We start from the raw sequence: 23,304 nt of genomic DNA, 5'->3' as shown, positions 1-23,304 counted from the left end.
CTGACACCACGGCAGGCCTTGATGGTGGCCGCGCTCTCCTTGCTGAGGGCTCAGAGGTGGCAGCGGTTTCTCTCTTTGCCCGCAACAGCTGTGTCCCCTTGCTGTGCCACTGCTCACCTCTATGTCTGCGTACTGTCCTGCCTGCACCCTTGCTGCGAGCAGGGCATGTGTGTGTGAAAGCATGCATGCATGTGTGTGCACAGGAGCATGCCTGTGCACCTCTGGTGTATCAGTGTGTATACATATATAGATAAGCATATAAGCATGCATGCAGATATACATGTCCCTGCACACGTCCCTGTGTGTGCGTCTGCGTATACGTCCCTTGGTGTGTATGTGGATATAGACTCACAGAACCATAGAATGGTTTGGGCTGGAAGGGACCTTAAAGATCATCTAGTTCTGAGCCCCTGCCATAGGCAGGGACACCTCACACTAGACCAGGTGGCTCAAAGCCCCATCCAGCCTGGCCTTGGAACACTACCAGGGACGGAGCATTCACAGCTTTCTTGGGCAACCCATTCCAGTGCCTCACCACCCTCACAGTAAAGAACTTCTTCCTAACCTGAACTTTCCATTTTAGTTTAAACCCATTATCCCTTGTCCTATCATAGGTATCATATATATCCTACCCTATATGTACATGCATGTGCCTGTCAATCCCCACACACAGGGATGTATGTATATATATGTATATAGGTGTATATATGCATAGATACGTAGGTGCGCGTGCGCGTGCACACTGCTGGACAGGCGCGTATCACCGTCGGCCCCACTCTAACTACCGCACTCCTCCCGCCCCCGCTCGGCAATCCGCCCCGCGCATGCGCCACCCGCAGCTCCGCCCCGCCCTTCGCGTCACCACCCCCGCGCTCTGCGCTGACCGCCGCTCCATACGGAGGGAGCCCCGCCCCCTGAGCCCTTCGCTCCATTGCCCTCTTCCAACATGGCGGCTGCTGCCTCACGCGCGCAGGCACACAGGCACCGCCCCGGCTCCCTTCCGCCGGGAGCCGCGTGTGAAAAAGACAGGAAGAAACCGGCCCGGGAGCTCTATGGTTTGGCGGGGTGGGTAGCGTGGAGCAGCCGATTTGTCCTCCCGCCCCTGCCCGCGTTGCACGCCGGGACGCAGCGGGTCCTCCTTCCCGCCCCCCCTCCCCCCCAACCCCCGCCCGTCCTCCGAGCTTGCGCTGCGCCGATATCCGCGTTGCTCCCAAGATGGTGGTGCGGGGCTCGCGCTGAGAGTGAGCGAGTCCAAGACAGGAGGCGCAGCTGCGGGCCTGGCCCGCCCTCCCGCTCTCGGCAGGCCGCTCCCTCGTCCCTTCCCGCCAGGCCGCGTCCCCGTCTTCTCCGCACCGGGGCCCCGACGGCTCCGGCAGCAGCAGCAGCGGCGGCGGCAGCGGCGGCTCCTCGCCTGCGGCCCGACCCCGAGCGCAGCGCGGCCCCCGCATGATCCCGGGCGACGGTGCCGGCGGGAGTGACCGGGAGCAGCAGGCCGCGGCGCCCAGGTCGGTAGGCGCTGCGCAGCGCCCAGCCCGGGGAAGGGCCGGGACGGGGGATGGCGCCCGGCTCACGCCGGCCCGGAGGGGGAGGGAGCCGGGAAGCGGCCCTGCCCGTTTCCCTCCGCTTGGGAGATCCACTACCGGGGGTGGGGACGGCAGGCGGGAGGCGTCGGCGGCAGGGGTGCGTGGCCCCCGTGGTCATCCACCTCCTCCCCGTGAGGCACATGGGTGCGGGGCTTCCCCGTCCCTCCCCAGAAGCGGGAAGGCCGGGCGGGCAGGTGGCTGAGCTGCAGCCCGCCCCCAGGGAGACCTGGGCTTGCTGGGCGACCTTGGGTGAACCTAGCCTGTCCCTGCCTCAGTTTCGCGGTTCTGCGGGGCTGCTGTGGGCACGGGGCGCCTGGGTGCTCTCGGCATGGCCAGCTCGGGCAGCCGGGGAGGTGCGTGTGTGTGAAGTACTGCGAGGGTGCGTAACTAGTGTGCAAGGCCTGCTTAATAAAGTAGCTGTGTTCACTTGCTCTTATTACCTTTGATCCAGTCTGAAGAGTCGGATCTTCTAACCTGAACAAACTGCTTTGCTAGTAAACGGCATCTGTCACCTCCCACTGCAGGACTTTCGGGGTTCCGTTTTTAAGTGTAGCGGCAATCGTTCTTTTAAAGGAGCTCTGTGGGGCATTACAGTTCACAGCTGATTTGTGTATCTGATGCCTAAGATGAAGTGATGTGGTCATTCAGAAGTTAGTACTGCTGAGGGAACAAAGCATGGTCTACAACTCTCCTTTAAGTGGCAAGGACCTGTAATCCATAGACTTTTGGTTATGCTTTTTTTTTTTCCTTCTAGTTAATGGGAATACTTTGTTTGTTTTCTTCTGTGTAAGCTGTGTTACAGCTCTGGAAGAAAACCTATGTCTTACACATCACTTCAGGAATGGCCTCTCTGTGTCTGTATGGAAACTTCCCTACCTCAGTAGGTGGCTGTGCAAACCTGAGGCTCTGTGAGAATCAGCTTGTCAGATTAGTTTTACCATGCCTCTTGCAGGTCTACCAGAAAGTTCCTCGGTGGGAAATTTTTATCTGATTTGAGCTTTGATTCCTAACAAAGTAAAATATATTGTTATTGTATGTTTTTGTTTATGTTGCTGACTGGTTTGAAAGGAAGAGGTCTAAAACATAAGATTAAGTTACTAATTCATGCAAATAGCATCCAGTTAGAGATTCCACACGAAGAGGGAAGCTAAACTCTAGGTTGTGTTGTTAGACATCTATGACTGGGTGAGTTGATAACAGAGGTGGTGAGAGGTACCCCTTGATAACAATGAAAACTGCTGGAAAACAGGCTTTACAGTTTTAACAAACTGTTTAGTTTGGATGGTAGCACGGAATACTCTGTGCCCTTTCATCTTGGAAACAGTTGAAGGTTTGAAAATACTGTGAAACTTGGAGTGTGTTGAATTGAAAATAGGAAATGTGCGTTACCAAATGGCTGTGGATATTCCACAGTTTTCCTTACATTCGTCTTTTAAAAAGTTTGCAGTGCCTATGACTTGTCTTTGTAACAGTAATGTTCTGTCAATTTGATATAGACAAACCTTGAAAGAAAATCTAGACCACTGCTTAGGTTTACAGGTCTGAAAAATATCTTTAATTGAAATTATTTCTGTGCAGTATTATGGGATGCTGCATCTCTCATAAAAGAGATGGAATACCTTCCATTCCACTCTAAATGTTTGCTGTTTAATATAGTGTCTTTCATACTAGAATCAACAAGTTTTTTTTCTGTTTACCAGCATTGTTTGCTGGTTTTCCTGACTATCCCTAGTATCTCCCAAGAATTTATAAATAAAAGCATCAAGCTAGATGGCAAAATAGCTTGATTTGTTTGGGATTTTCTAGGGACATGATTCTGTGACTGTGTAAAGAAAGTGACTGAAGGGAAGGCAGGCTTGGAACAGCAGATGAGTTTAACTTGTTCACAGCAGTGTGTTTTAAAACCTAGAGCTTTCAGTTCAGGTGCTCTTCAGAACCCTTAACGTTGTGTGGGTTGATCCTTTTTTTTAGTAGCAAACAAAGCTTTTAGTCTTTTCTTAATTACTGCCACTGCTTAAAGGCATATGCAGATGATTATTCTTTTGTGGATGGGATTTAAAACTGTGTGTGTATGTTAAATACACCAAGGGATGTTCTCAGCTTGTTAGAGCACCTTAGTGATATTGTCCCTGTTCTAATTGACTTGAGGAAATAAAACAGATACTTTTTCTTTTCACTTCATGTTTGGTAGGAGCAAGCCTTTTTCAGAATTATGAAATATGTACCCCAGTAGGAAATCATGCTTATTTCACTATGAATATTTGCTTTTTAACCTTGTAACATTTTGTATAAACAACAGTGTAGGACATGATGTGGCATTTAATGTGGAATGAATATAATGTTTACATTCTTATAACTGCATCAAATATGCATCACCTTAGTTTTTGCTATGGAGTGAATTTTTTTTTTTTCCCTCTGCTTCTTTTGGTTTCAGTTTATTTAGTGAATATTCAGAGAGAATTAATCTTTTTTTTTTAAATTCAGGAAATGTTTTTCCCTCTCACCACAGCAGTGTATTCATAAACGGGAAGATAAAAGCCACTAACTCTTAAAATAGAACATGCAATTGAGGGACAAGGGGAAAGAATTCCTAAAATATGTAGGCATATATCCCATTTTCAGTGTCAGTATTTGATATTGTGGGCCAGGTCTTTGCTTCGCTTTAGTTAATGAATTGATATTGATTTTTAAACAAAGATGTTTTACACTTTTTTCTGAAGTATCCAGTAGCTGTGAGTTTTACAGAGAAGTGTTGAAAGATTTTCTGTCATTAATCAAATGCTGATCTGTACATGGAAGACGGTAATACATTTGCTGTCAGGTTCTGTAATAAATAATTTAGAATACGATGTTTACTAAAAAAAATTAAAAATATAATTTTCTCCCCCACTCCCAGGAGAGTGTTGTAAGCTTTGCTAAATATTTGGTTCCCAGAAACAACAGCAGTGAGCAAACCACATGTTAGAAGTGTTTTTTTGTCATCTTAATATTTTGACCTTAACTTTTACTGCATTAACTTCTTGTACTTACAGGCAGTGCCTGACAGCCTTATAAAGCCCATGAATAAAAGTTTGGAAAAAAAACAGGCTCATATGAACAATAATGTGTGTAATGTATCTGGTTGGTCTGCAGAAAGTCAGCAAATGCAGTGTAAAGGTAACATTTTGTAATGAAGCAACACTTCAGTAGCTATACTGGCTGGTGAGATGTTTCTTCAGGGAAATAACCTTGTAGGGTAAATATTTAAAAAAAAAAAAAGATAAAATCAAATAATGTTGAGATCCAGGATTCGTGGTTAGCAATACAATACATGACCAAATAGCACTTTTAATTGCTATTTTTGAATAGTTCCACCTTCTTGTGGCTGGGAGTTGACAGGACTTATTAACAACTTACTTGTTGCAAAATTACATTATAAATTAAATATTACCATGGTGTTCTGTCTCACAAATACTTGTGAATTAATTTCTGAAAGGAAACATTAACTAATTCTTACTTCTAATAGGTTGAGCCTGCTTCCCTGTGTTATGAAAACTGCTGAATGGAGGAAGAGGGTGGAAGTCAGTCTTTAGCGATACTCTTTCCTTTACCATCCTGCATGGTTCTTTACCTGTGTTTTACAGAGTGTTGAAGAATTAGGAGAAGCTGCAGTTATTCAGCTGGGTGAACTAAATGGGTGGCTTGCCTCTGGACCCTGACTCTCACTTCACTGTCTTAGGTAAGAGGGGTGACCTGCTTCTTTTGAAGCAACTTGCATTTCCTTAGAACAGGTGTATGTGTTTTAAGAGAAACTTCTAGTTTGTGAAGCAGTGGTTTGTTTTTTTGTTTGTTTTGTTGTTGGGGTTATTTTGTGTTTTTTTTTTTGTCACCTGGTGGCTTGAAAAGAATTATTAACAGCATGTGGCTGTTCTAGAATTGTCTTTGAAAAGCACTCCTATTTGTATCCTTCCACGTACCTTTGAAAACATGCTCTGTGTTGACATACTTTACCTTTGAGAATCATGCTTATCTTGTGTGGTATTTTGACAGTGGAACTGTCCCATAGGTGAATTACAGCAGTGATAGTTTAGCACAAACTTGAACTGATATACCAGCTGAGTGCTTGATACTGAGGGTATAACTTTTTTCATGGAATCATAGAATAGTTTGGGTTGAAAGGAACTTTTAAAGGTCATCCAGTCCAATCCCCCTGCAATGGAGCAGGGACGTATACAACCAGATCTGCATGTTCAGAGTCCCGTCCAGCCTAACCTTGAATTTTTCCAATGATGCGGTATCTACCATCTCTCTGGGCAACCTCTTCCACTGTTTCACCACCTTCATTGGTAGAATTGCTTTCTTGTAATTAGTTTAAGTCTACCCTCCTTTATTTTTGAAGCATTACCCCTTGTCCTATCACAACAGGCCTGTGTTTGTCCTATCTTTCTTATAAGCCTCCTTAAGTACTGGAAGGCTGCAGTAAGGTTTCTAAAGTCTACCTGGAGCCTTCTCCAGGCTGGACCACCTCAGTTTGCTCAGCCTTTCCTCATAGGAGAGGTGCTCCTGCCTTTTGATCATTTCTGTGACCCTCCTCTGGACCTGCTGCAACAGATCCATGTCTTTCCTGTCTGAGGATCCTGGAACTGGAGGCACTACTCTAGCTAGGGACTCACTAGTGCAAAGCAGAGGGGCAGGAACACCTCCCTCAACCGTCTGGTCACACTTCTTTTAGCGCAGCCCAGGATACAGTTAACATTCTGGGCTGCGAGTGCACATTGTCAGCTCATGCTCATTATTTTATCCACCAGTACCCCCTAAGTCCTTCTCGGAGGCACTCTGTATTAGTATCACCCAGCCTATATTGATACCAGGTATTGCTCTGACCCAGGTGCAGGTTATTGACACTTGACTGTGTTGAACCTCATGAGGTTTGCATGGGCCCACTTCTCAAGCATGTCCAAGTCTCTGTGGATGGCATCCCATCTCTCAGGCGTGTCAGCTGCAGACTTGCAGAGGGTGCACTCAAACTGTACATATTAAATAGTACTGGACCCAATACAGACCCCTAAGGAACACCAGTCATCACTGATCTCCATCTGGATGTTGAGGTGTTGACCGCTACCATCTGGTTGCAGCCATCCAACCAATGACAGTTGAAACACATGCTGGTTGTCTTGAATCACCTCCCTGTCTTCCATGTGTCTTCGTGTTCAATCCTGGTGTGACATAATGTCAAACCTGTGACCTAAGTACCTACATAAGACAAAGTATCAAAACCTATAAGGTAGTTTGAAACCCAGTTTAGGTTTGGTCTTGGTGGGCCTTGCATCAACCAGTGGGATCACAAGCATAAAATTATGGAACCTGTATTTGGGTTTGGCTAATTGCATAGCTGCAATTAGTCCACATGATTTTCTTTTTATTCTGTCCTGTGAGGACTGCGGCAGGACTCCTGCCCTGACCAAACTAGAGTTCTAGGGACAAAGCTAGTTACTCATCTGTCCTTCATAGAGGAGATCACACCTCTAGTCCCTTTGATGGACTCTTTTTTGGACTTGTTGATACTCCCTTGATAATTGTTACATTAAAGAAATTGGTGAAATGAAATGAGAATGACAGACGAAAACCCCTTTTCCATACCTTTAGGAGCTGTGTGCAGGGGAGGCACAAGACCTGCGTAACATGCCAAGCTTGCACGGTGCTGAGAGATGCCAGACTTGTCCAGGCAGCTGGGCTCTGGCACTGCTTGTGTACTCTTGCTCTGGTATGCTCTGTGGGACCCAGGTTGGAGCAGCTGCAGTTCAGCAGGCTTGGGGTGTCAGGGGGTGGTGGAGTGGCTCTTAAAGGAGCTGAACTTCTAAAATGGTCTGCATGTCAAAGTACTTCAGAAAATGCTACCATAGTTGTAGACAAGTTTTTCTTTGCAGATGGTTAGTCATGTGCAGGAGCTAATTAATGCTTAAAATATTTTGATTTTACAGTATGGTAATTTTCATTTTCTTAAAAGCTATCAAACTTCTACAAAGCTAGATGATACTGAAGAGGTCTATCACTACTTCAGAATTTCCGTTTTCAGTATCATGTCTCCAGCTTTCTTATTTGTATAGCCATATTCAGATAATGATTACTTTTTATTTCATAGTGAAATCCCTTGAGCAAAATTGTGGTAATAAATGCTGTGGTTTAATATGTGTATATACGCTATTTTGTTTTTAGAAGTTCGTGGTATATGAGCATACACAGGCTGCAGTGGCAGCACTTAGATGTGTTTCAGCTGTTGTAGCAAAACTTACCTATTTGGGACCATGACAATACGTACTTAGAGTCTACACAGTCTGCAAGTCCCATCAGAGTTCAAGGGCATGGGAGCTCCTAAGGGAATGTGTCACTTTTGTGAAATATTGGTATTTTTTTGGTTGTAAAGGTTGAGCCCTTCGCATTGTAGGGTGGTGATAAATACTCCATTTGTGTGGCTCCCCTGACCTAAATATCTTACTGAAAGAAGGGTGTTTGTGAATACTTGGTGGTTTTTTGTTTGGCTAATGTTATGTATGTCAGTCATGGAAGAAAATTATTATTTAAACTCTCTGATTCTCTAATACAATTTCAAATACATAATGCTACATAAAACACCTACCTTTTTTTAAGGGTAGTGCTCAGAATTTTTTATTTTGCTCCTGTCTTGTGACAGTTACTGGAAAAAAAAAAAAGTGGAAAACATTGTTTAATGACCAGATAGAGGTGATTTCATGATGTCTTGCATCAAGCCAGACATGAAAGTTGCAAAGTATTTTTTGTAATATAGAATTAATTTCTTAAATATTTTGCAGTTCTGTACATTATAGTTTGGTTAATTAACTAGCTTAGCATCTTTGTTAATATTCAGTGTGCCTTAAAGTCTCTTATTGAAGATATATGAGAGTTGTAAACAAGCAGCTCTTTTGGCTCTGGTCATGTGACACATCAAGATTTCTTCTTGTTGAGTGGAAGGAAGCAAGTGTGTTAGCCATGCTTTAGTCACATTTTCCATTTGCATTTTTTTTAGGCAGTTGTGGTAGCCTAATGCTAATTAATGAGTACTAAAGGTGAATGTTGAAGCACATGACTTCATTAAATTATTTTCATTCTTTTTAGACAAGCATTACAAATTCTGTATTTCATTTCGATGTTGGTCGTGTAGCCTTTAAGTGTAGTTTTTTAGTAGACTGCTGAATTCCTGCTTTGCTCTGGTGGTAGCTGGTGGAAGGAGTTTGAAGAAAGAGGACTAGAAGTCCAGGAGCTTCGGTTTTGTGTTGCTGGAATTGCTCATCTGCTGCTAGCTACATGTTACTAAGCAAGTCCTGTGTCTCCCATCTCCTCTCTGCTGTGGTCTTGTTTCTTCTGTAAATTGTACTGTCTTAAACTACACAGCTTCAATTATGTTGGGAACCTTTGTTGTCTTTTCTCCTATTGCTGGATAATAATCATAAGATCCTTGATAGATGTTTAATTTTGATACCTTTTCGTGTTATACTTTGTGCTCTGCTCATACACTGTGGATACTGATGGGGCTTTTGTACCTTAAAGGAGACTGAGTGAATTTTATATAGATGATATTGCTTTATCTGTGTACATGAAAAATTATATGCATTGGTGTTTGAGCTGGAAGTCTTGTGAAACAAGGTATGAAAATATTGGTCACATTTGTCAGAGTATTTCTGAGTTTGCTTAATGGCAGCACTGTGAATGAAGAATTATTCTTTAATAGAATATAAAATAGATATTTTAGATTTCTGTTGGTATGGAGAAGTGCCACCTCCAAACAGGAAAATCATCAGTTATTGTTTCATATTGTTCAAATAATTTTCTTTTTCTTCTGAATGGTACCAAAGTTTTATTGGTGTAGTTGCAAAACATTAACTCATAAATCCACATAATTATCCTAATTGTTTGCTGAAATAGCAGTCTTGTTTCATGAAACAGGTAGGGTGTCCTGTTTAACTTTTTTCTTTACATACAAAAAATTGTGGACAAATTGTTGGTGGAGAGAGTGCTTTACTGGCACGACTGTTTCAGACCAGGATCACCCCATTTCACATCCCTGATAAAGAACTGGGCCTTTGGTGTACTAGTTGGGTTCTCTGTGGTTTGACATATTTTAAGGCAAACCAAAATGTACTCTTAAGGTAACCGGATCAGTGTTTCCTTCGTGGGAACTCTCATCTGTATTGGAGATCAGCCTAAATCAGCAGCATCGGATTTGCTTGTTCTAAATACAGTTTTAGAACCTAGAAATTAAGTATTAAATCTTATGGTACTGAAAATGTGATACTCTGTGGCAAATAAGTAAGTTGGGTGTTTTGGTTTTGTTTGTTTGTGTTTTTTTCTTTTCTTTTGAAAGTTGCTACTAGATTTCTTTATATGCTTATTTCTCTCACTTTTTTCTCCCAGAAACTGGTTGTGCCTTTAGGTATTTGTTGAAGATGTTTGAAGTATGTTTTAATCATGCGTCTGTTGTTAGTTATGGCTTGCCTGAAAACGAATGAATTGTAGATAAGTTTATCAAACTCCACCAGTTTTGTGCAGCCCGGACAAAGATGTGGTTCTGTCTGTGACCTCTTTGAGCATTGGGTGTTTTTTTTTCTAATGATAATTACCATTAGTTAATTAAAAAACAACCAAAAAACCACCACAATAAAAACAACAAAACCAAACAAAAAAGAACCAAACAAGCAAAACCCCAAAAAGCACAAAGAAACACACACACAGACAAAAAAACAAACAAACAAAACCCAACCAAACAAGAAAAAACCACAAGCAAACCCTTCCCCACCCAAAAAAAAAAAAAAACAAAAAAAAAAGGGGGGGGGGGGGGGGAGGCAAGAAAAAAACACCAAAAAAAACGGGGGGCAAGAGGGGGGAGAGAAGACCATGCCAGAATCTTCAAGAAGAAGGAAATGGATATTTATCATGAGCTAGATGAATGGAATTGTAAAACTCTATTGCATTACTGTGGAGGAATGATTTGTGAGCATTGTATGTACAGGCTTTCTGCTTTTGTATTTTCCCTAACATAGTAGATATTTTCTATTGTGCTTTTTATGGGAAATATGATTTAGCTTGGGAAGTCATGATTTAGTTTTAGGTAGTCCTGTGAAAACAGGGGGTTGGACTCTCTATGGGTCGCTTGCAACTGGACATACTCTGTGATTCTGTGTTTCCTTTAGTTGCAGCTTGTGACTGATTGAATGTATCATTTTGAAGTTGTATTGAACTTGTACAAGCACAGTGTGAAAACTGGAATGTAATGGGGTTTTTTATATTGTAGGTACGAGAACTGTAGAAGCCCATTTTAAAATTTGAAAGAACAAGTTTCTGCAGCTCTGGAAAGATATGGTATGTTTATGTTTTCACTTATAGTGCATGTATGCTAGTAATTATAGTATGAAATAATTATCTTTTGTTCCCTGGTTAAAAAAATGAAAAGTTGAAAATAAAGTCAGGAAGAAAAATGCATTCATTTTTCCTGTATTTTTTTTAGCTGTGATTTTTACTAGTTAGGCATAGTGCTCTAGAAAATCGACTAAATTGAGATTTTTTTTTTTTTTTTTTTTTTTTCCTTGGAGAATACTAAAGATTTGGTTTTGGTTTGTTTGGGTTTTTTTCCTTCCTGCTGAGCACATTTATAGTGAGACTTTTACAGGTTTTAGGAATGGCTTGAAAAATAAGCTCATAACTACAAGAAAACTTAAGTAAACATCAGTGTAAGTTAAATATGTAAATTGGAATGCTAGGAAACAGCATTGCCCGGAGAAATTGTGGCTTCCCTATCCCCGGCAGTGTTCAAGGCCAGGTTGGATGGGGCTTTGAGAAACCTGGTGTAGTGGAAGGAGTCCCTGCCCATGGCAGCAGGGTTGGAACTCAATGAACTTGAAGGTCCCTTCCAACCCAAACTACTCTGATTCTATGAAATACAGAAGTGTAGCCTTCATTAGTAGTGCTAACATCAGCTCATAGCATATGGCATTTTTTTGTCTAGGCTCTTGAATGTCCAGCCAGCTTAAAAAAATATACATGTATTACCGCAAGGTTGGAATCTTAACTTGTAGTTATTTTAATTTTCGTTTTCTGACTATTCTGGTGTAGTCCTGTGGAGATACCTGGTAGTGAAGAATGACTGCGCCACCCTAGGGTTTCAAGTTCTGTAGTTCTGCAGTTTGGTACTTAAAGAATTTTGGAAGTTTCTTGCGTTGCGGCATTCAGAAAAACAATTACTGGGTTGTTTTTTTTTTCTACCATATTAAATATGTCTAATAATGTACATAAAAGCTCTATGTGAATACATGTAATATATAAAATTAACTGCATCTAAGCTACATCCATACTGTTTTTAACCATTTAAAACATGGGAAGAAATCACTAACTGCTGATAAGAGCTTTATATGCCATGGGTGTATGTCTGGGGTTTTGTTTTGGAGATATTTAACATAGGAAAGTATTTAAAGTTTTGAAATCTCAACCTTGCAGAAGGATTGTTTGGTGTCTGTGTTTTAAGTTCTGTTTCATAGAAAGCTATAGATGGGACTACTTTAAATATAGTATGTGCTAATTAAAGATTGTAAATGACTTAAAGCTATAATGTTACATTATCACAGTCCAGATGTTCCTGAGAGAATTGTATAAATTGGTCCTTTACTGTAGCAGGCATCTGGTAGGTAGCATATATTTTTGCACCCACAGCACCACTGGGACCACCCACCTGCTTCTTGCTCTCCAGTTCAGTACCAGTTGTGTGTATGATGACTCTTCTTCAAACTTAAACCGTTACTTCTTTCTTGCCAGTTTTGATACTGGCTGCTGTTTTCCAAATGTTTAACTGCTTGCCACTGTATGTATGCATAGCCTGTGTACTGGTATTTCCCCTCTAATCCCCCACAATTTGAGTAATGAATGCTAATGGAATATCAGAAGAGCTGTATGTTATGCTACAGAATTGCGTGATTGCTTGGTCTTAATATAACTTATGTATAAACAAACATGCTGATGATACTAAAGAACTTGGTGAACAGAAAGGTATTTTACATGGAAGGCTGCATGAAGGATGGGTAGCAAAAGAAAGCAAAATAACTAAGTATAAACGAAAGGACAGATGGAATAGAAGTTTAAATATTAAAACTGAAGTGAAGGTGTAGAACATACGTGTTTGGAAAATAATTTGATACCCAGCCAGTAAAAGGAGAACTACTAGAAGAAGTTTAAACAGATGATTGGATTTCACCTCCTGATGTAGGAGGGGTTTTCTAATCATAACTGCATATTATTTTGGTGGGAGCCTGTAATAGCAGGCATAATTGAGTTAGAAACAAATGGCTCTGCTGTAAAACCAAGGAGTGTGTGTAGTGGAAAAAAAAAAACAGCTGTGTTCTAAGTGAAAAATGTAGAAACTAAAGATTATTTCAGGTCTTTCCCTCTTTTACAGAGGTGAATAAACTACATCTATGATCTTATTGAAATATCAAACCAAAACCAGATGTTGAAAGGAAAGTCTAATACCCAGAATTGCAGGGCTGGTTTTAGAAAATAAGTCACAGGCCTTTAGCTTGGCACGAGGGCGGAGGAATGGGGGCAAACACTAGACTTTTTTCTGTTGCTGTATGATTTCTGGACTGTTGACATACGGGCAAAGTAAGTATTCAAATATTACAAGATTAAGCTTTTGTGTAAATCTGTAGTTGATCTCTGTATATCAGGATGCACCAAATTCTACTTTTATTAAACTCGGTAACTTGTGTTTTTACTGAAGTGTAAATTCCAGAATGGTGCCAGCTTTAATCCGAAGATAGTAGCAAATTCAGATCCCTACCCCAAATAATTTATTCGAGTGTTAATTATCCTTGCTGTTCTGCATGTTTCTCTTCCTACTCTAATTTGAATTTGTCAGCCTTCAGTTTCTAGTCATATGGTGGTTTTATATGCTTTCTTTTAATTGGAAGCTCTTTTTTATGTGTTCTTTATGTGCAGTGAGAGGACTTAGTTACTTCCAGTATCCATATTGATTAGCATGATTAACTTTGAACTTTTTCCCTTATCTAATCACAAGGTACTTTTTCCTATATTCATGCTGTCTTTGTGACTCTTTTCTGCTACTCCTAGAACACTGCTGAAGAATATTGAATAATTGGAGAGCTGGGCATAAGTTTTGAACATGTCAGAAGTACTTTATGTAGATGAACAGGCACTTTTCCAAGAGCCCTTCATATCAGTTGTTCTAGCTGTAATACTGGGAGCACGTGTGTGTTTGCATATCGGTTACGACTGTTTTAATTACTTCAGGTTGGCATTTTCCAGGATAGAACCCAATTCTTTTGGTCTTCTAACTCTGTGACTTTGTTATTTGCTAGATGAATGGTTTGGCTTACTAGTCAGTGGGCAAAAAAAGTACAGATGCATTACTACTGGTTTTCTGCAGCTCCATTAGGATTTATGTTAACAAGTTTTCTTAGTGGATGTTTTATTTTACTTTAGGCTCAGTCAACCTCATATTAGTTGTATGAAGAAAACTTCCGGAATCTTATGTCCATTTGTGTTTTCTCTGCTGGAAGAAGCATGCAGGCAATGAAAATAATGTCTTGATAAGGTTGAAAACATCAGTTAAGTCTCAAACATGATTATTACTACTTTTTTTTTTTTTTGCCCTCCCCTGCAAATGGCAGTTAAGATGGAATTTAGGGACTTGGTGAATATTCTACAGTTTCTTCCAGGATACTTAAAACAATCTCAAGTTATAAAAGACCAGCTTTTCTATTAATTGTCAGTTCCTTTTTTGAAGTAGTAACCTATCAGGGGAAGTTCTGAGGGTACCTTGTACTGCATAGATGGTAACTGTTTATTTCATCATAGTACTCAAAAATCTAGAAGTGTATCAAATTCATTCTTGGAGGATTCAGAGTGATTCTTCAGAAAACATGTGAAAGCTGTCTTTAGTGTTATCTTCATGAGATGGAGGATTATTTTTAATTAAGCAATTCAAATTCTGGTACTATAATGTCAGGAAGGTCATGGTAGTTCTTTGTACAGGTGAATCACCCCTGTTTTCATGAGATCACCTGTTAAAAGGAGAATTTTAAAAAGAAGAAAAATTGGATCAAAGATTACTCAGGTGGATACTTAAAATTCCTTTGTAAAAGAAACTTAAATTCTTACAAATGCCACCTCCAGGGCACCCATCCTTCAGTGAGGTCAGTAAGAAGTTACAGTTTAAATGAGAAAAGTGTTCCTTCTTTCTGGGATCTTCATAGATCTCATATACTAGGTGTCAGCTGCCTGATTGCTGTGCTTTCACAGAAAATGAACATCAAACAACACAGAGAAAGTAATGGGTATAGAAAACCCATGTAAGTGATAACTTTCAATTAAGTGATTTGTACCTGGAAGTTTTTTGGCTTTATTTTTGATTGCTGACAAGTAGGTGCTTATGTTCTCCATGGTGTGGCTTTAAGTTCTGTATGTTGAAGTTGGAGACCTCTTCTTGGCTCCTGTTTGTGATCTTAGACTTTTGAGATTAAATGAAACATGCAAAATGAAGATCTCATCAGGCTATGCAAAAAAGTTGCTTTTAGCCCCTTTTAATGCATCTGAACTTGTTTCTGACTTCTTCCTCTTTCACTCTTTTCTGAAAATCTGCACCTTTGCCCCCTTGGAGAAATGGGTCTGAGTTGTCTCAGACTACTGCATAAACATTATTTATCCTGTTGCATCTTGATGAGGGCTATTCCAGGGAGCCACATAAGGTTCTTCAGATATATGGTTTGAGGGCATGGATCTTGTGTATTGCCTTGCTAATTATAATAGGGGTTGTTGCAGTCCTGGTTGAGTCTACCTCTTGTAAATAGTCACTAAGCAGATACAGATGTGTCTCTACTGGAGGCTGCCCAGTCCCAAAGAGCCAAGCAGCCATCTCAGGTTTCTTGGACATACTCCACAGGCACAAATTTAGATGCATTCAGCTGCTCAGTGTGTTAGTGAAAGCCTAAACTGTAAGACATGCTAATCATAATTATAAAAATCTGTTTGAGTAATAAGAATAAATATCTGCTCTGGGGCTGCTGTTCCTACCTTAGAAAAGGTAAGTTACATCCAGAGTGTGTTTTGTAATGGCATTCCTGTGACAGAAAAGTAGTTGGTTTAGGTCAGTTTCCTATTCTTCATAATGTCAGTTTCCAGAATGCTAGTATTCTCATCACTGTGGTTTCCCTTTCCTGATCAAATAGTGTCCTTTAACTCTGTTACTTGTTGTGGGGTTTTTGTTTGTTGGTTTTATTTATTTAATATTTTTTTTTGCCTTGTTTGGATCAACAATCAAAATGTCCTTTGTTCAAACTAGAATCAGAATAAGGGATCTTCTGATGGCAGTCTCCTTTACCACCCACCCTGTGTTTCAACATGCTGGTCTCTTTGCCAGGAGACACTACTCTGCTGATGCATGAATGAGTAAGGTTTTAGAAAAATTCTTTCATCTATGCTAGGGAATCCTTGCCTGTCGTATTCTGTCCCAAGGAGTGGCAGCACGGATAGGTGGGGAAGGTAGGACAAGAAGGAGATAAAAGGGAAAATGATTCATTAAGATTTCTAGCATCTGGATTGTTGAAAGGTAGCATGAGATTCATAGACCCCATACAGTAAATCTAGTTTTAAGGTATCTTGTTACAGATTAGAAATGTGCTGATTCAATCTGTAGACACAAATTTCACTACAAAACTTAGATGAGTTAACTTCACCTTGGTGAGATTCATGCTGGCTTGGATGCTGCCTCTGTTCACAGAGCTGCTGTAGATACTATGTTCAGTGGTATGCTAAATCTGACTAACAGAGTTGGAGCTGTGTCAGGCCTGGGCACAAACTTGACTTGGCCATGATTAGTAGAGGTGCCACCTCAGTGCACATTCTTCAACATTCCAAAATCTGATAGTTTTTGAATCCAGTACCAGCACTTTACGTGTTCCTTCACTGTTAACAATCATGTTCATGGCTTCTATAATATGAAACCTCAGGAAAACCTTTTTTTAAGGTTGCTCTCAGCCTGTTCTGACATGCTTCCACTTGAATGGAAGACTACTGTAACTAGCTTTTTGCCCATGGTCTGGGTGGTACAGGATGCAAATCCAGGTAGGGAGTGATTGATTTGGAACGTGAGCCGATGCTGCCAGCAGTTGGACAGAATGCATGTTTCCTAACACATGAGGAAATTAGAGATTACACCACTGTTCTCTTTGACCAGCATGCTGCAAGTTACTTAGGCAAAGATCTAGAAGCGGTGTTAATTTCTGTATGCATTTTTACAGAACAATTTGACATCAGTTCAGAAAGCAGCAAGAATTTAGATTTAACTTTAGAAAGAAGCACTGCCTTGGAATAGGCGTTTGCTTATTTAAAGCAAAGGCTTGCCTGAAAGTAGACACTGTCAGGTCTTAAATAATCAGAATGCCATAAGAAATGTTTTTAAGACTTCTTAGTTTTGCATCAGCATCTTGATTTTTGCTTTTCTGTCCAGCTGATGGTCAGTGAACTTTAATTTGAAAATCTTTACCCTGTTTGTCATTTAATGTTGACTGATGAGGAACCTTTCCAACTGACTCTTAATGGTTGCACTGTGTTCCTGGCATTGACTAAGTTAAACTTTGACAATTTATACCTGTAAAAGTACTAGAGAACCTCTGCTTTGTTTCAGAGGGTTTTGGTGACCTGCTTCCTTTTTACTTATGTTAACTGCACTTGTGTTTAGATGAGAAGACACAAATATAACTGATGTTAAAAAAATTAAATGACATTTTTCCTATCTCAAGGAATGTACCCAGTAAAGCTAATAAGCATCATTCCAAAATTAATACACATTTGTTCTGTTGTGGGGCTTGTAGCAGAATAGCAAAAGTCAGCATTTTTTCTGCCAAATTTTTGAAAATCCTGGGCCTTGTTTAGAGATAAGTGATTTCATATCACTGACAAGTCAACAGTTAACAAATTAGCATTGAGAATGCTTGATTGCTTATTGAGCGTCTTTACTGAAGACTCTTGTAACAGATTGGACTGAAGCACAAAAGCTTTCTTTACAGGAACATTTAAAACTGTCTGATGTGCTCCCTTAATACTTGTACCAGATCATTGTGACTTTGGAGAGCTACGGGTGTGCCCTGAATACCTTGCTAGCCTTGTACACCTTGCTAGCCTTGTACACCTTGCTTCTGTGTGAGGCTTCTTCATGGCAACCTTCAGATGTGGGGAGTTTTATCTGGGACTGAGCCACAGGAATAAACTGATACTGTATAGAGGTCTGCCTTCATAGCTACTGGTGTTTAGAAAAAGATAACTTTTTACTTACTAAACACAGTAATAACATTTCAGTTTTAATCGAACTTTATATTAACAGAAAGTGAATAATGCTTTGTGGTCTGACTCTCCATCAGAGGCCTTTTTTTCTTTACAGGCTTTGTCCAGTGCGCTTAGGAGCTTGGGTGGGAGAAAGAATGGGATTGAATTGAGTGTTGAGGGTTATATTTGGAAATATTTTTTCAATTAACTTTAGTTTAGAGTAGATAATAGCAGTAGGTAAGAGACTAACTGGTTCCTTTTCAGCCATGGAAGTAATCAGCTGGGGTGGTCCCAGGGCGCTCTGGGCACGAGTATTGCTGGGTGATCATTGGCTGCCACCTGCGTGACAAAATAAAGGACCAACCCTACAATTTGTACCGTGGAGCCAGATCACAGGAAACAGTTGACAGGTAAAATACCCTTTTGAAAATTTAAGGGAGAGAAGAGTAGATGCGGCTTAAATGGAGCAAGGAACCTGAAATATTGGCCACAGATAGTAAGGGTTGTTCCTCTGAAACTTTTACATAGCTTTAGCCTACTTTATTGTGGGGAGAGGCACATGGCAAAGTGCAAGTTACATGCTGCTCCCCTGGGAAAACGGAGCCTCATTAGGAACCAGTATCAATTAAGTTGTGGCAGAGAAATGACTAATGGAATTTTATTGTAGTTAGAAATTACAGTTCATATTTATGCATATGCTTCCAAATCTTCAAATGCTTGTTGTCCTGATGTTGAGTGCTTTCCACTTGTCCAAAAGATGGATTTTAGTTTTTTCAGAGAGGCTAAAACTAAATTGATGAATTTTCAAGTTCATCAGTTGAGTGTACTGTAATGAGTTACTCCAGAAGTCTTAAAATGCCATTCAGAAATTAACTTTTTTTTTTGTGCAGTAGGTCTTAATCTTGCAGTTAATGCTTAACATCAGTATTTTTTTCTTCTGTTTTATGATTTTTATTTAGCAGACTGGCTGAAAATAATTTGTAAGGACTTATAACTAAATTATTTTTAATTATTTAGAGTTGTTGAGCTTATGCTTAGCCCAGCGTGATACAGGACTGGTGTGACAACTCGTTTTTAATCAGTGAATCAATTGTGATCACCCTGATGTCACCGAATGGCCACAGCTTGTAAAAGGTAAGTATCAAGTGTACTGTGTTGTTTCTCAGGATCAGTATGTTTCAGTTTAATATTTTTTTCCTAAGTATTTTGTTTGTAAGGCTTGAAGTTAGTTTTGTAAATAGTATTAAGGTGTATTGTTTGTTTAAGATAAATCAGTTGTCAAAGTTGACTTGCGCTCTTGCTTAGAGTGATTTCAAAGCTTGCTTAGCTTGTCTCTGCCTGCTTTCTACAATAAGAGCACTGTGGTGCTCTGTGATAGTCCTCTTAAGACCAATATTATCACTTTTGTCTCTGGTGTTTTATACTGTCACACTGAAATTCTGTATAAATTTTTTAGCATTCTTATTCAAGGAGTGGCTTGCAGAATGGAGAAGTTGCTCCCTGTGTTATTGGAAGCGAGCCACCATTTCAATTTGCTAGCTCATACTGCAGTATTCAGATTAGTTAGTGTCTTGTGATCCGTATCTAAGATCTAATTCAAAGCTGAAATTTATAAGAGCATTTGCTCTGTGATTTTCTCTGAACAGAACTCTTGTTTCAGATTTTAAGCATGATGAAAAGACATCTTGCCATACTGTGTAGTTCTTTCTTCATACTGTTGCTTGCTCAGAGGAATAACAAGGTATCTTGTTTGTAAACAATTGGGTATTGCAGAATAAATAGCTTCTCAACAAATACTACATTTCCTGTAATTAGATTGATGTTCCGCATTGTTTTAATGAGTCCTGAAAGCTCATTTTATCTGGTGCTTATATCACCATTTGAAACCTTTTAAAATCTGGTTAGTAATTGCATTAATACTTGTACAAATCATAGTTATGCTAGGTCTGTTCATGCTATAGAAAACAAATTAGCTGAAGGAGTTTGATCCCTGTTTTCTCTAGAACCATTTACCTTAAAGGACCAAACCTTTTTTTGACTCAGGTTTATTTTTTTCTGAACTTTCCTAAACCTGTGTCTTATATTATTGTCTTGCAGAATATTTTTTTTTTTTAGCATAATATCATGTACTAACTGTGCTGTCTGTTCAAAGCCCAGGTAAAACTCACACAAATGTTAAAGATAGGAAAAGATTTTGAGTGTACAGATAGCTGTGATTGCATCTGTACTGCAAATTACCAGGCTACCTGTTTTACATGATATGTTTAGGTGCCAGTCTGCTTTTTTTCCTCTTAACTTTTCATACTGCTGCATATTTTGAAGGCTCAAAGCATCTTCTTGGTGTTTGTGAGTTAATGCTATTTCACCTGTACTTTCTTAGCAACTTAAGCATTACTCTTACCCAAAGCTTCATTGTGTCATATGACTGAAAGGTCACAACTGCCTCAAACTTCCAGTCTCTTTGCTATCAGTTTCTGAAGTCCTGAATGTGAATAGAGGAGCTAGTGAGTATGAACATAATAAACACTCTTGTTTCCACTGTTCTTCAGGTCATACGACTTCTAGCACTTGGATGCTTAGGCGAATAACTAGGAAAAAAAAACAAAACTAAAACTGAAGTTTTTTTCTCTCTGCTAAGTATTTAGTGACCTGGTTTGGTCACTGGAGTTGAAGGGAAATGAAATTTTGATTTGTTTTGCTGTTGAGCATTTTTGTCAGCAACTGTCTTGTCAGTCCTGAACTTCACTCAGTGAGGGGAAACATCATTTGGAGGGAATAAATAAAGACCAAATTTTGAAATTGGGCAGTTCTTATTATTTCCCAGCTAGAGGGTATTTGCATTTTAAGCATCAGTATAAGATCAGTTGGATGGTAATTTCAGAATTGTTGCTAGTGTTAGTTGAATTTTGTAACTTGGTGAAATATAAACAGATTACTTCCTGTGTTCTTCAACTGTCACTGCATGGTATCCAGCTTGCCTAGGAATTTTTAAGTTGTCTGCCAGAAATGCTTTCTAGGCACTGGATCTGTTAATGTGGTACAGTTTGGTAATATCCAGGAAGTTGCTCTGGTATGTCGGTAAATGAACTAAGATTTTAGTAGAGAATTGAGAGAATAGTCCAGGCTTTACTAGGAGGGACCACCCAGTAAGGTAGCACAATGAAACATGAAAAAAAAAATGTTTCAGGCTACAGGTGGAGATTTCCAAGAGTGTTTCATATATATAGTCATATAGTAAATAGAGAAATTCAGGAATTCCATTCCTCTAAACAAAGATTTTCTCAGTGAAGCTATGGCAAGGCCTGCTTAGCTGTGCTAACTGAAGGCCTGTAGCAAACTGTTGAAACCTACAAAGTGAGTTCTATTTGAAGATTTTTAGCTCGCTTCTGTTTTAAGAAAGTTGTCATGAAAGACATTTTTGTTCATGTAAGCTACAGAGTTTTATTGCAATGGCTGTGCTCTGTTTCCGCTTCTCGGGCAATGTATCCTTTGTGTCAGTTATGGTCAACTGTACCAAAGTCTATACCCAAGTGAAGGTTGGCTATGTTCTTAAGGTATGATTCTCAAGGCAGCTAAGGTGATTGAAGTTAAAACTGCTGCCATGTCTCCTGGCTCATTGGCTACAAACTCACAACATAGGCGGAAGTCCTGAAGGAAGGAAAAAAATAATCAGTATAAAAAAATCTATTAAATGTTAACTTCTTGAATTTGTGCTGCATAAGGAAGAAGATGATAATAAGGAGGAGCTGTAATTTAGCCTACTTAAGTTAATATGGAACTATACCCCTTAAGTGAGTCTGTAAATTAAGTCAAGCTGCTGTTTGTGTGTTCAAAAATGTTGGGCAAAAACCTAATCCTGAATATTACTGTCTGACCTGTTGGTTGGAAGGAAGAAACAGCTGCCTGCAAGATTATTTCCATAAATTCAATTTGAGAGATGTATGAAATTTATTTTGAGATGCTGTTGAGACCTGTTTTGGAGCTGCTGCTTGTTAGAGTCCAGCTGTGCAGAAAATTTTTTTGTAACAGTTGATCAATGGTAAACTTTGAGTATATGTTTTAGTTACAAAATTGATTGTGAAGGTTTAGCCCAGAAGTGGTGTAGTATGTAATCTGAATAAGGAAGTACTGCCAGCAGAACTCTTCTCTAATGCCTGCTGTTGTGTAAGCTGTGAGGGAAAAAGTGCTGTCCTCCTGAAAGAAATTTGTCTTAATTATATTGTCAGGGTTTACATTATAAATTGTCTTCTAGGGTTTGGTCAAACAAACTGAATGTGGAAGTGCATAGAAGTTGATGTTTTTACTGGCAATAATACAGTATCATCACTTTCCACCTTTCCTAATTTCATATTGTAATGACTTACAAAACTTTAAGCATTATTTGTTATTTTATCTGTATTTGCAGATCACCAGGAGAACCTCACTCTGAAAACATTGAAACTAGCCGAATGTAAGTAAATGAGTGGATGAGTTTGGTATATCTTGTTTCAAAATGTTTTGGACATATGTAACAATCTTGCACCTGCTTAAAAAAGAAAAAAAAAAAAGATGACCAAAGCTGAGGTGAGCTGTGGATTTACTGTAGAAAATTTCAAGGTAACATTTTGCTTTGGAAAAATAAATAGCTTTAAGAAACTGATGTTTTTTTGGTTGGTTGGTGTTTTTTTGTTTTTTTTTTTTTTAATTGTTTTTTTCTGATAGTGAATAGGTTGAAAGTTCAGGCATTTAATTTAATGTGAACCAGTAGATGGTAGCATAATACAGTGTCAGAAATCTTCAGGCCTGTCTTCAGACTTGACAGTAGGGGTGTAATTTCTACCTGCTGTTCACTAACATCTTGCATGGGTTTGAAGACACTTCAGTACTAAGGCACAATACCTCCTAATATCTGTTGTGGCAGATGGATTGCTGAAATAAAAAGACTAAAAAAGGTCTGAATTTGTCATGCACGTACTAGTTAATTCTAGAAACAGAATGCTGGCTTTCTTAAGTTTAAAATACTAAACAGTGTTCATGTAGCATCTTGTTCACACTTTTGGACCTTGTTTTGGTATATCTTCATTAGCCTAGAAGCCAAGATTAACTAGAAGCATGATTGTGATAGGCTGAAATCTTCATTTCAAATTTTAAAGGGTTGCGCGTATGAGAGAAACATAAAAAAAAAAAAGTTATTTGAGGCTTTATTCTTCTCTAAGTTAGCAAACACATTCTTTTCTAGCTATTCAAACTGTCCTGTCATAGAACTCTGAGAAACCACAAACTGCTTTTCTGGCTTAGAGCACAAGTTCCAAAATAATAGAGAGAGCATAGCTGAGTAGTTAGGGTACTGTCTGAAGGATCTGTGCTCATTTCTCTTCTCTGCCTACAAACTTCTCTGATCTTAAACTGTCTCCTCCAC

At 39.6% G+C, this 23,304-nt stretch overlaps 1 protein-coding gene across 9 annotated transcripts in view; it reads left to right on the top strand.

The window, feature by feature from the left end:
- The first annotated feature begins 1,194 nt into the window (after positions 1-1,194).
- The window catches only part of UBE3A (ubiquitin protein ligase E3A), a 54,061-nt gene continuing 31,951 nt past the window's right edge, over positions 1,195-23,304 (top strand). Inside the window, exons 1-6 of one of the 9 annotated variants that reach the window (XM_061459730.1) lie at positions 1,195-1,505; positions 5,207-5,301; positions 10,870-10,937; positions 18,171-18,316; positions 18,924-19,040; positions 22,312-22,356. In XM_061459730.1, coding sequence (XP_061315714.1) covers positions 19,021-19,040; positions 22,312-22,356 — 65 coding nt within the window. In that variant the 5' untranslated portion in view covers positions 1,195-1,505; positions 5,207-5,301; positions 10,870-10,937; positions 18,171-18,316; positions 18,924-19,020. Of the gene's footprint in view, positions 1,506-5,088; positions 5,302-10,869; positions 10,938-18,170; positions 18,317-18,923; positions 19,041-22,311; positions 22,357-23,304 lie in introns of all 9 variants that reach the window. The other 8 variants (XM_061459731.1, XM_061459733.1, XM_061459732.1 and 5 more) reach the window with 8 other exon arrangements.

This window comes from Pezoporus flaviventris, unplaced genomic scaffold (genome assembly GCF_033815535.1).
Source record: "Pezoporus flaviventris isolate CSIRO_AGI_PZ_B2104156 unplaced genomic scaffold, CSIRO_AGI_Pfla_v1 ptg000030l, whole genome shotgun sequence".
Taxonomy (NCBI): domain Eukaryota; kingdom Metazoa; phylum Chordata; class Aves; order Psittaciformes; family Psittacidae; genus Pezoporus; species Pezoporus flaviventris.
This window is presented reverse-complemented; position numbering and strand designations above follow the sequence as displayed.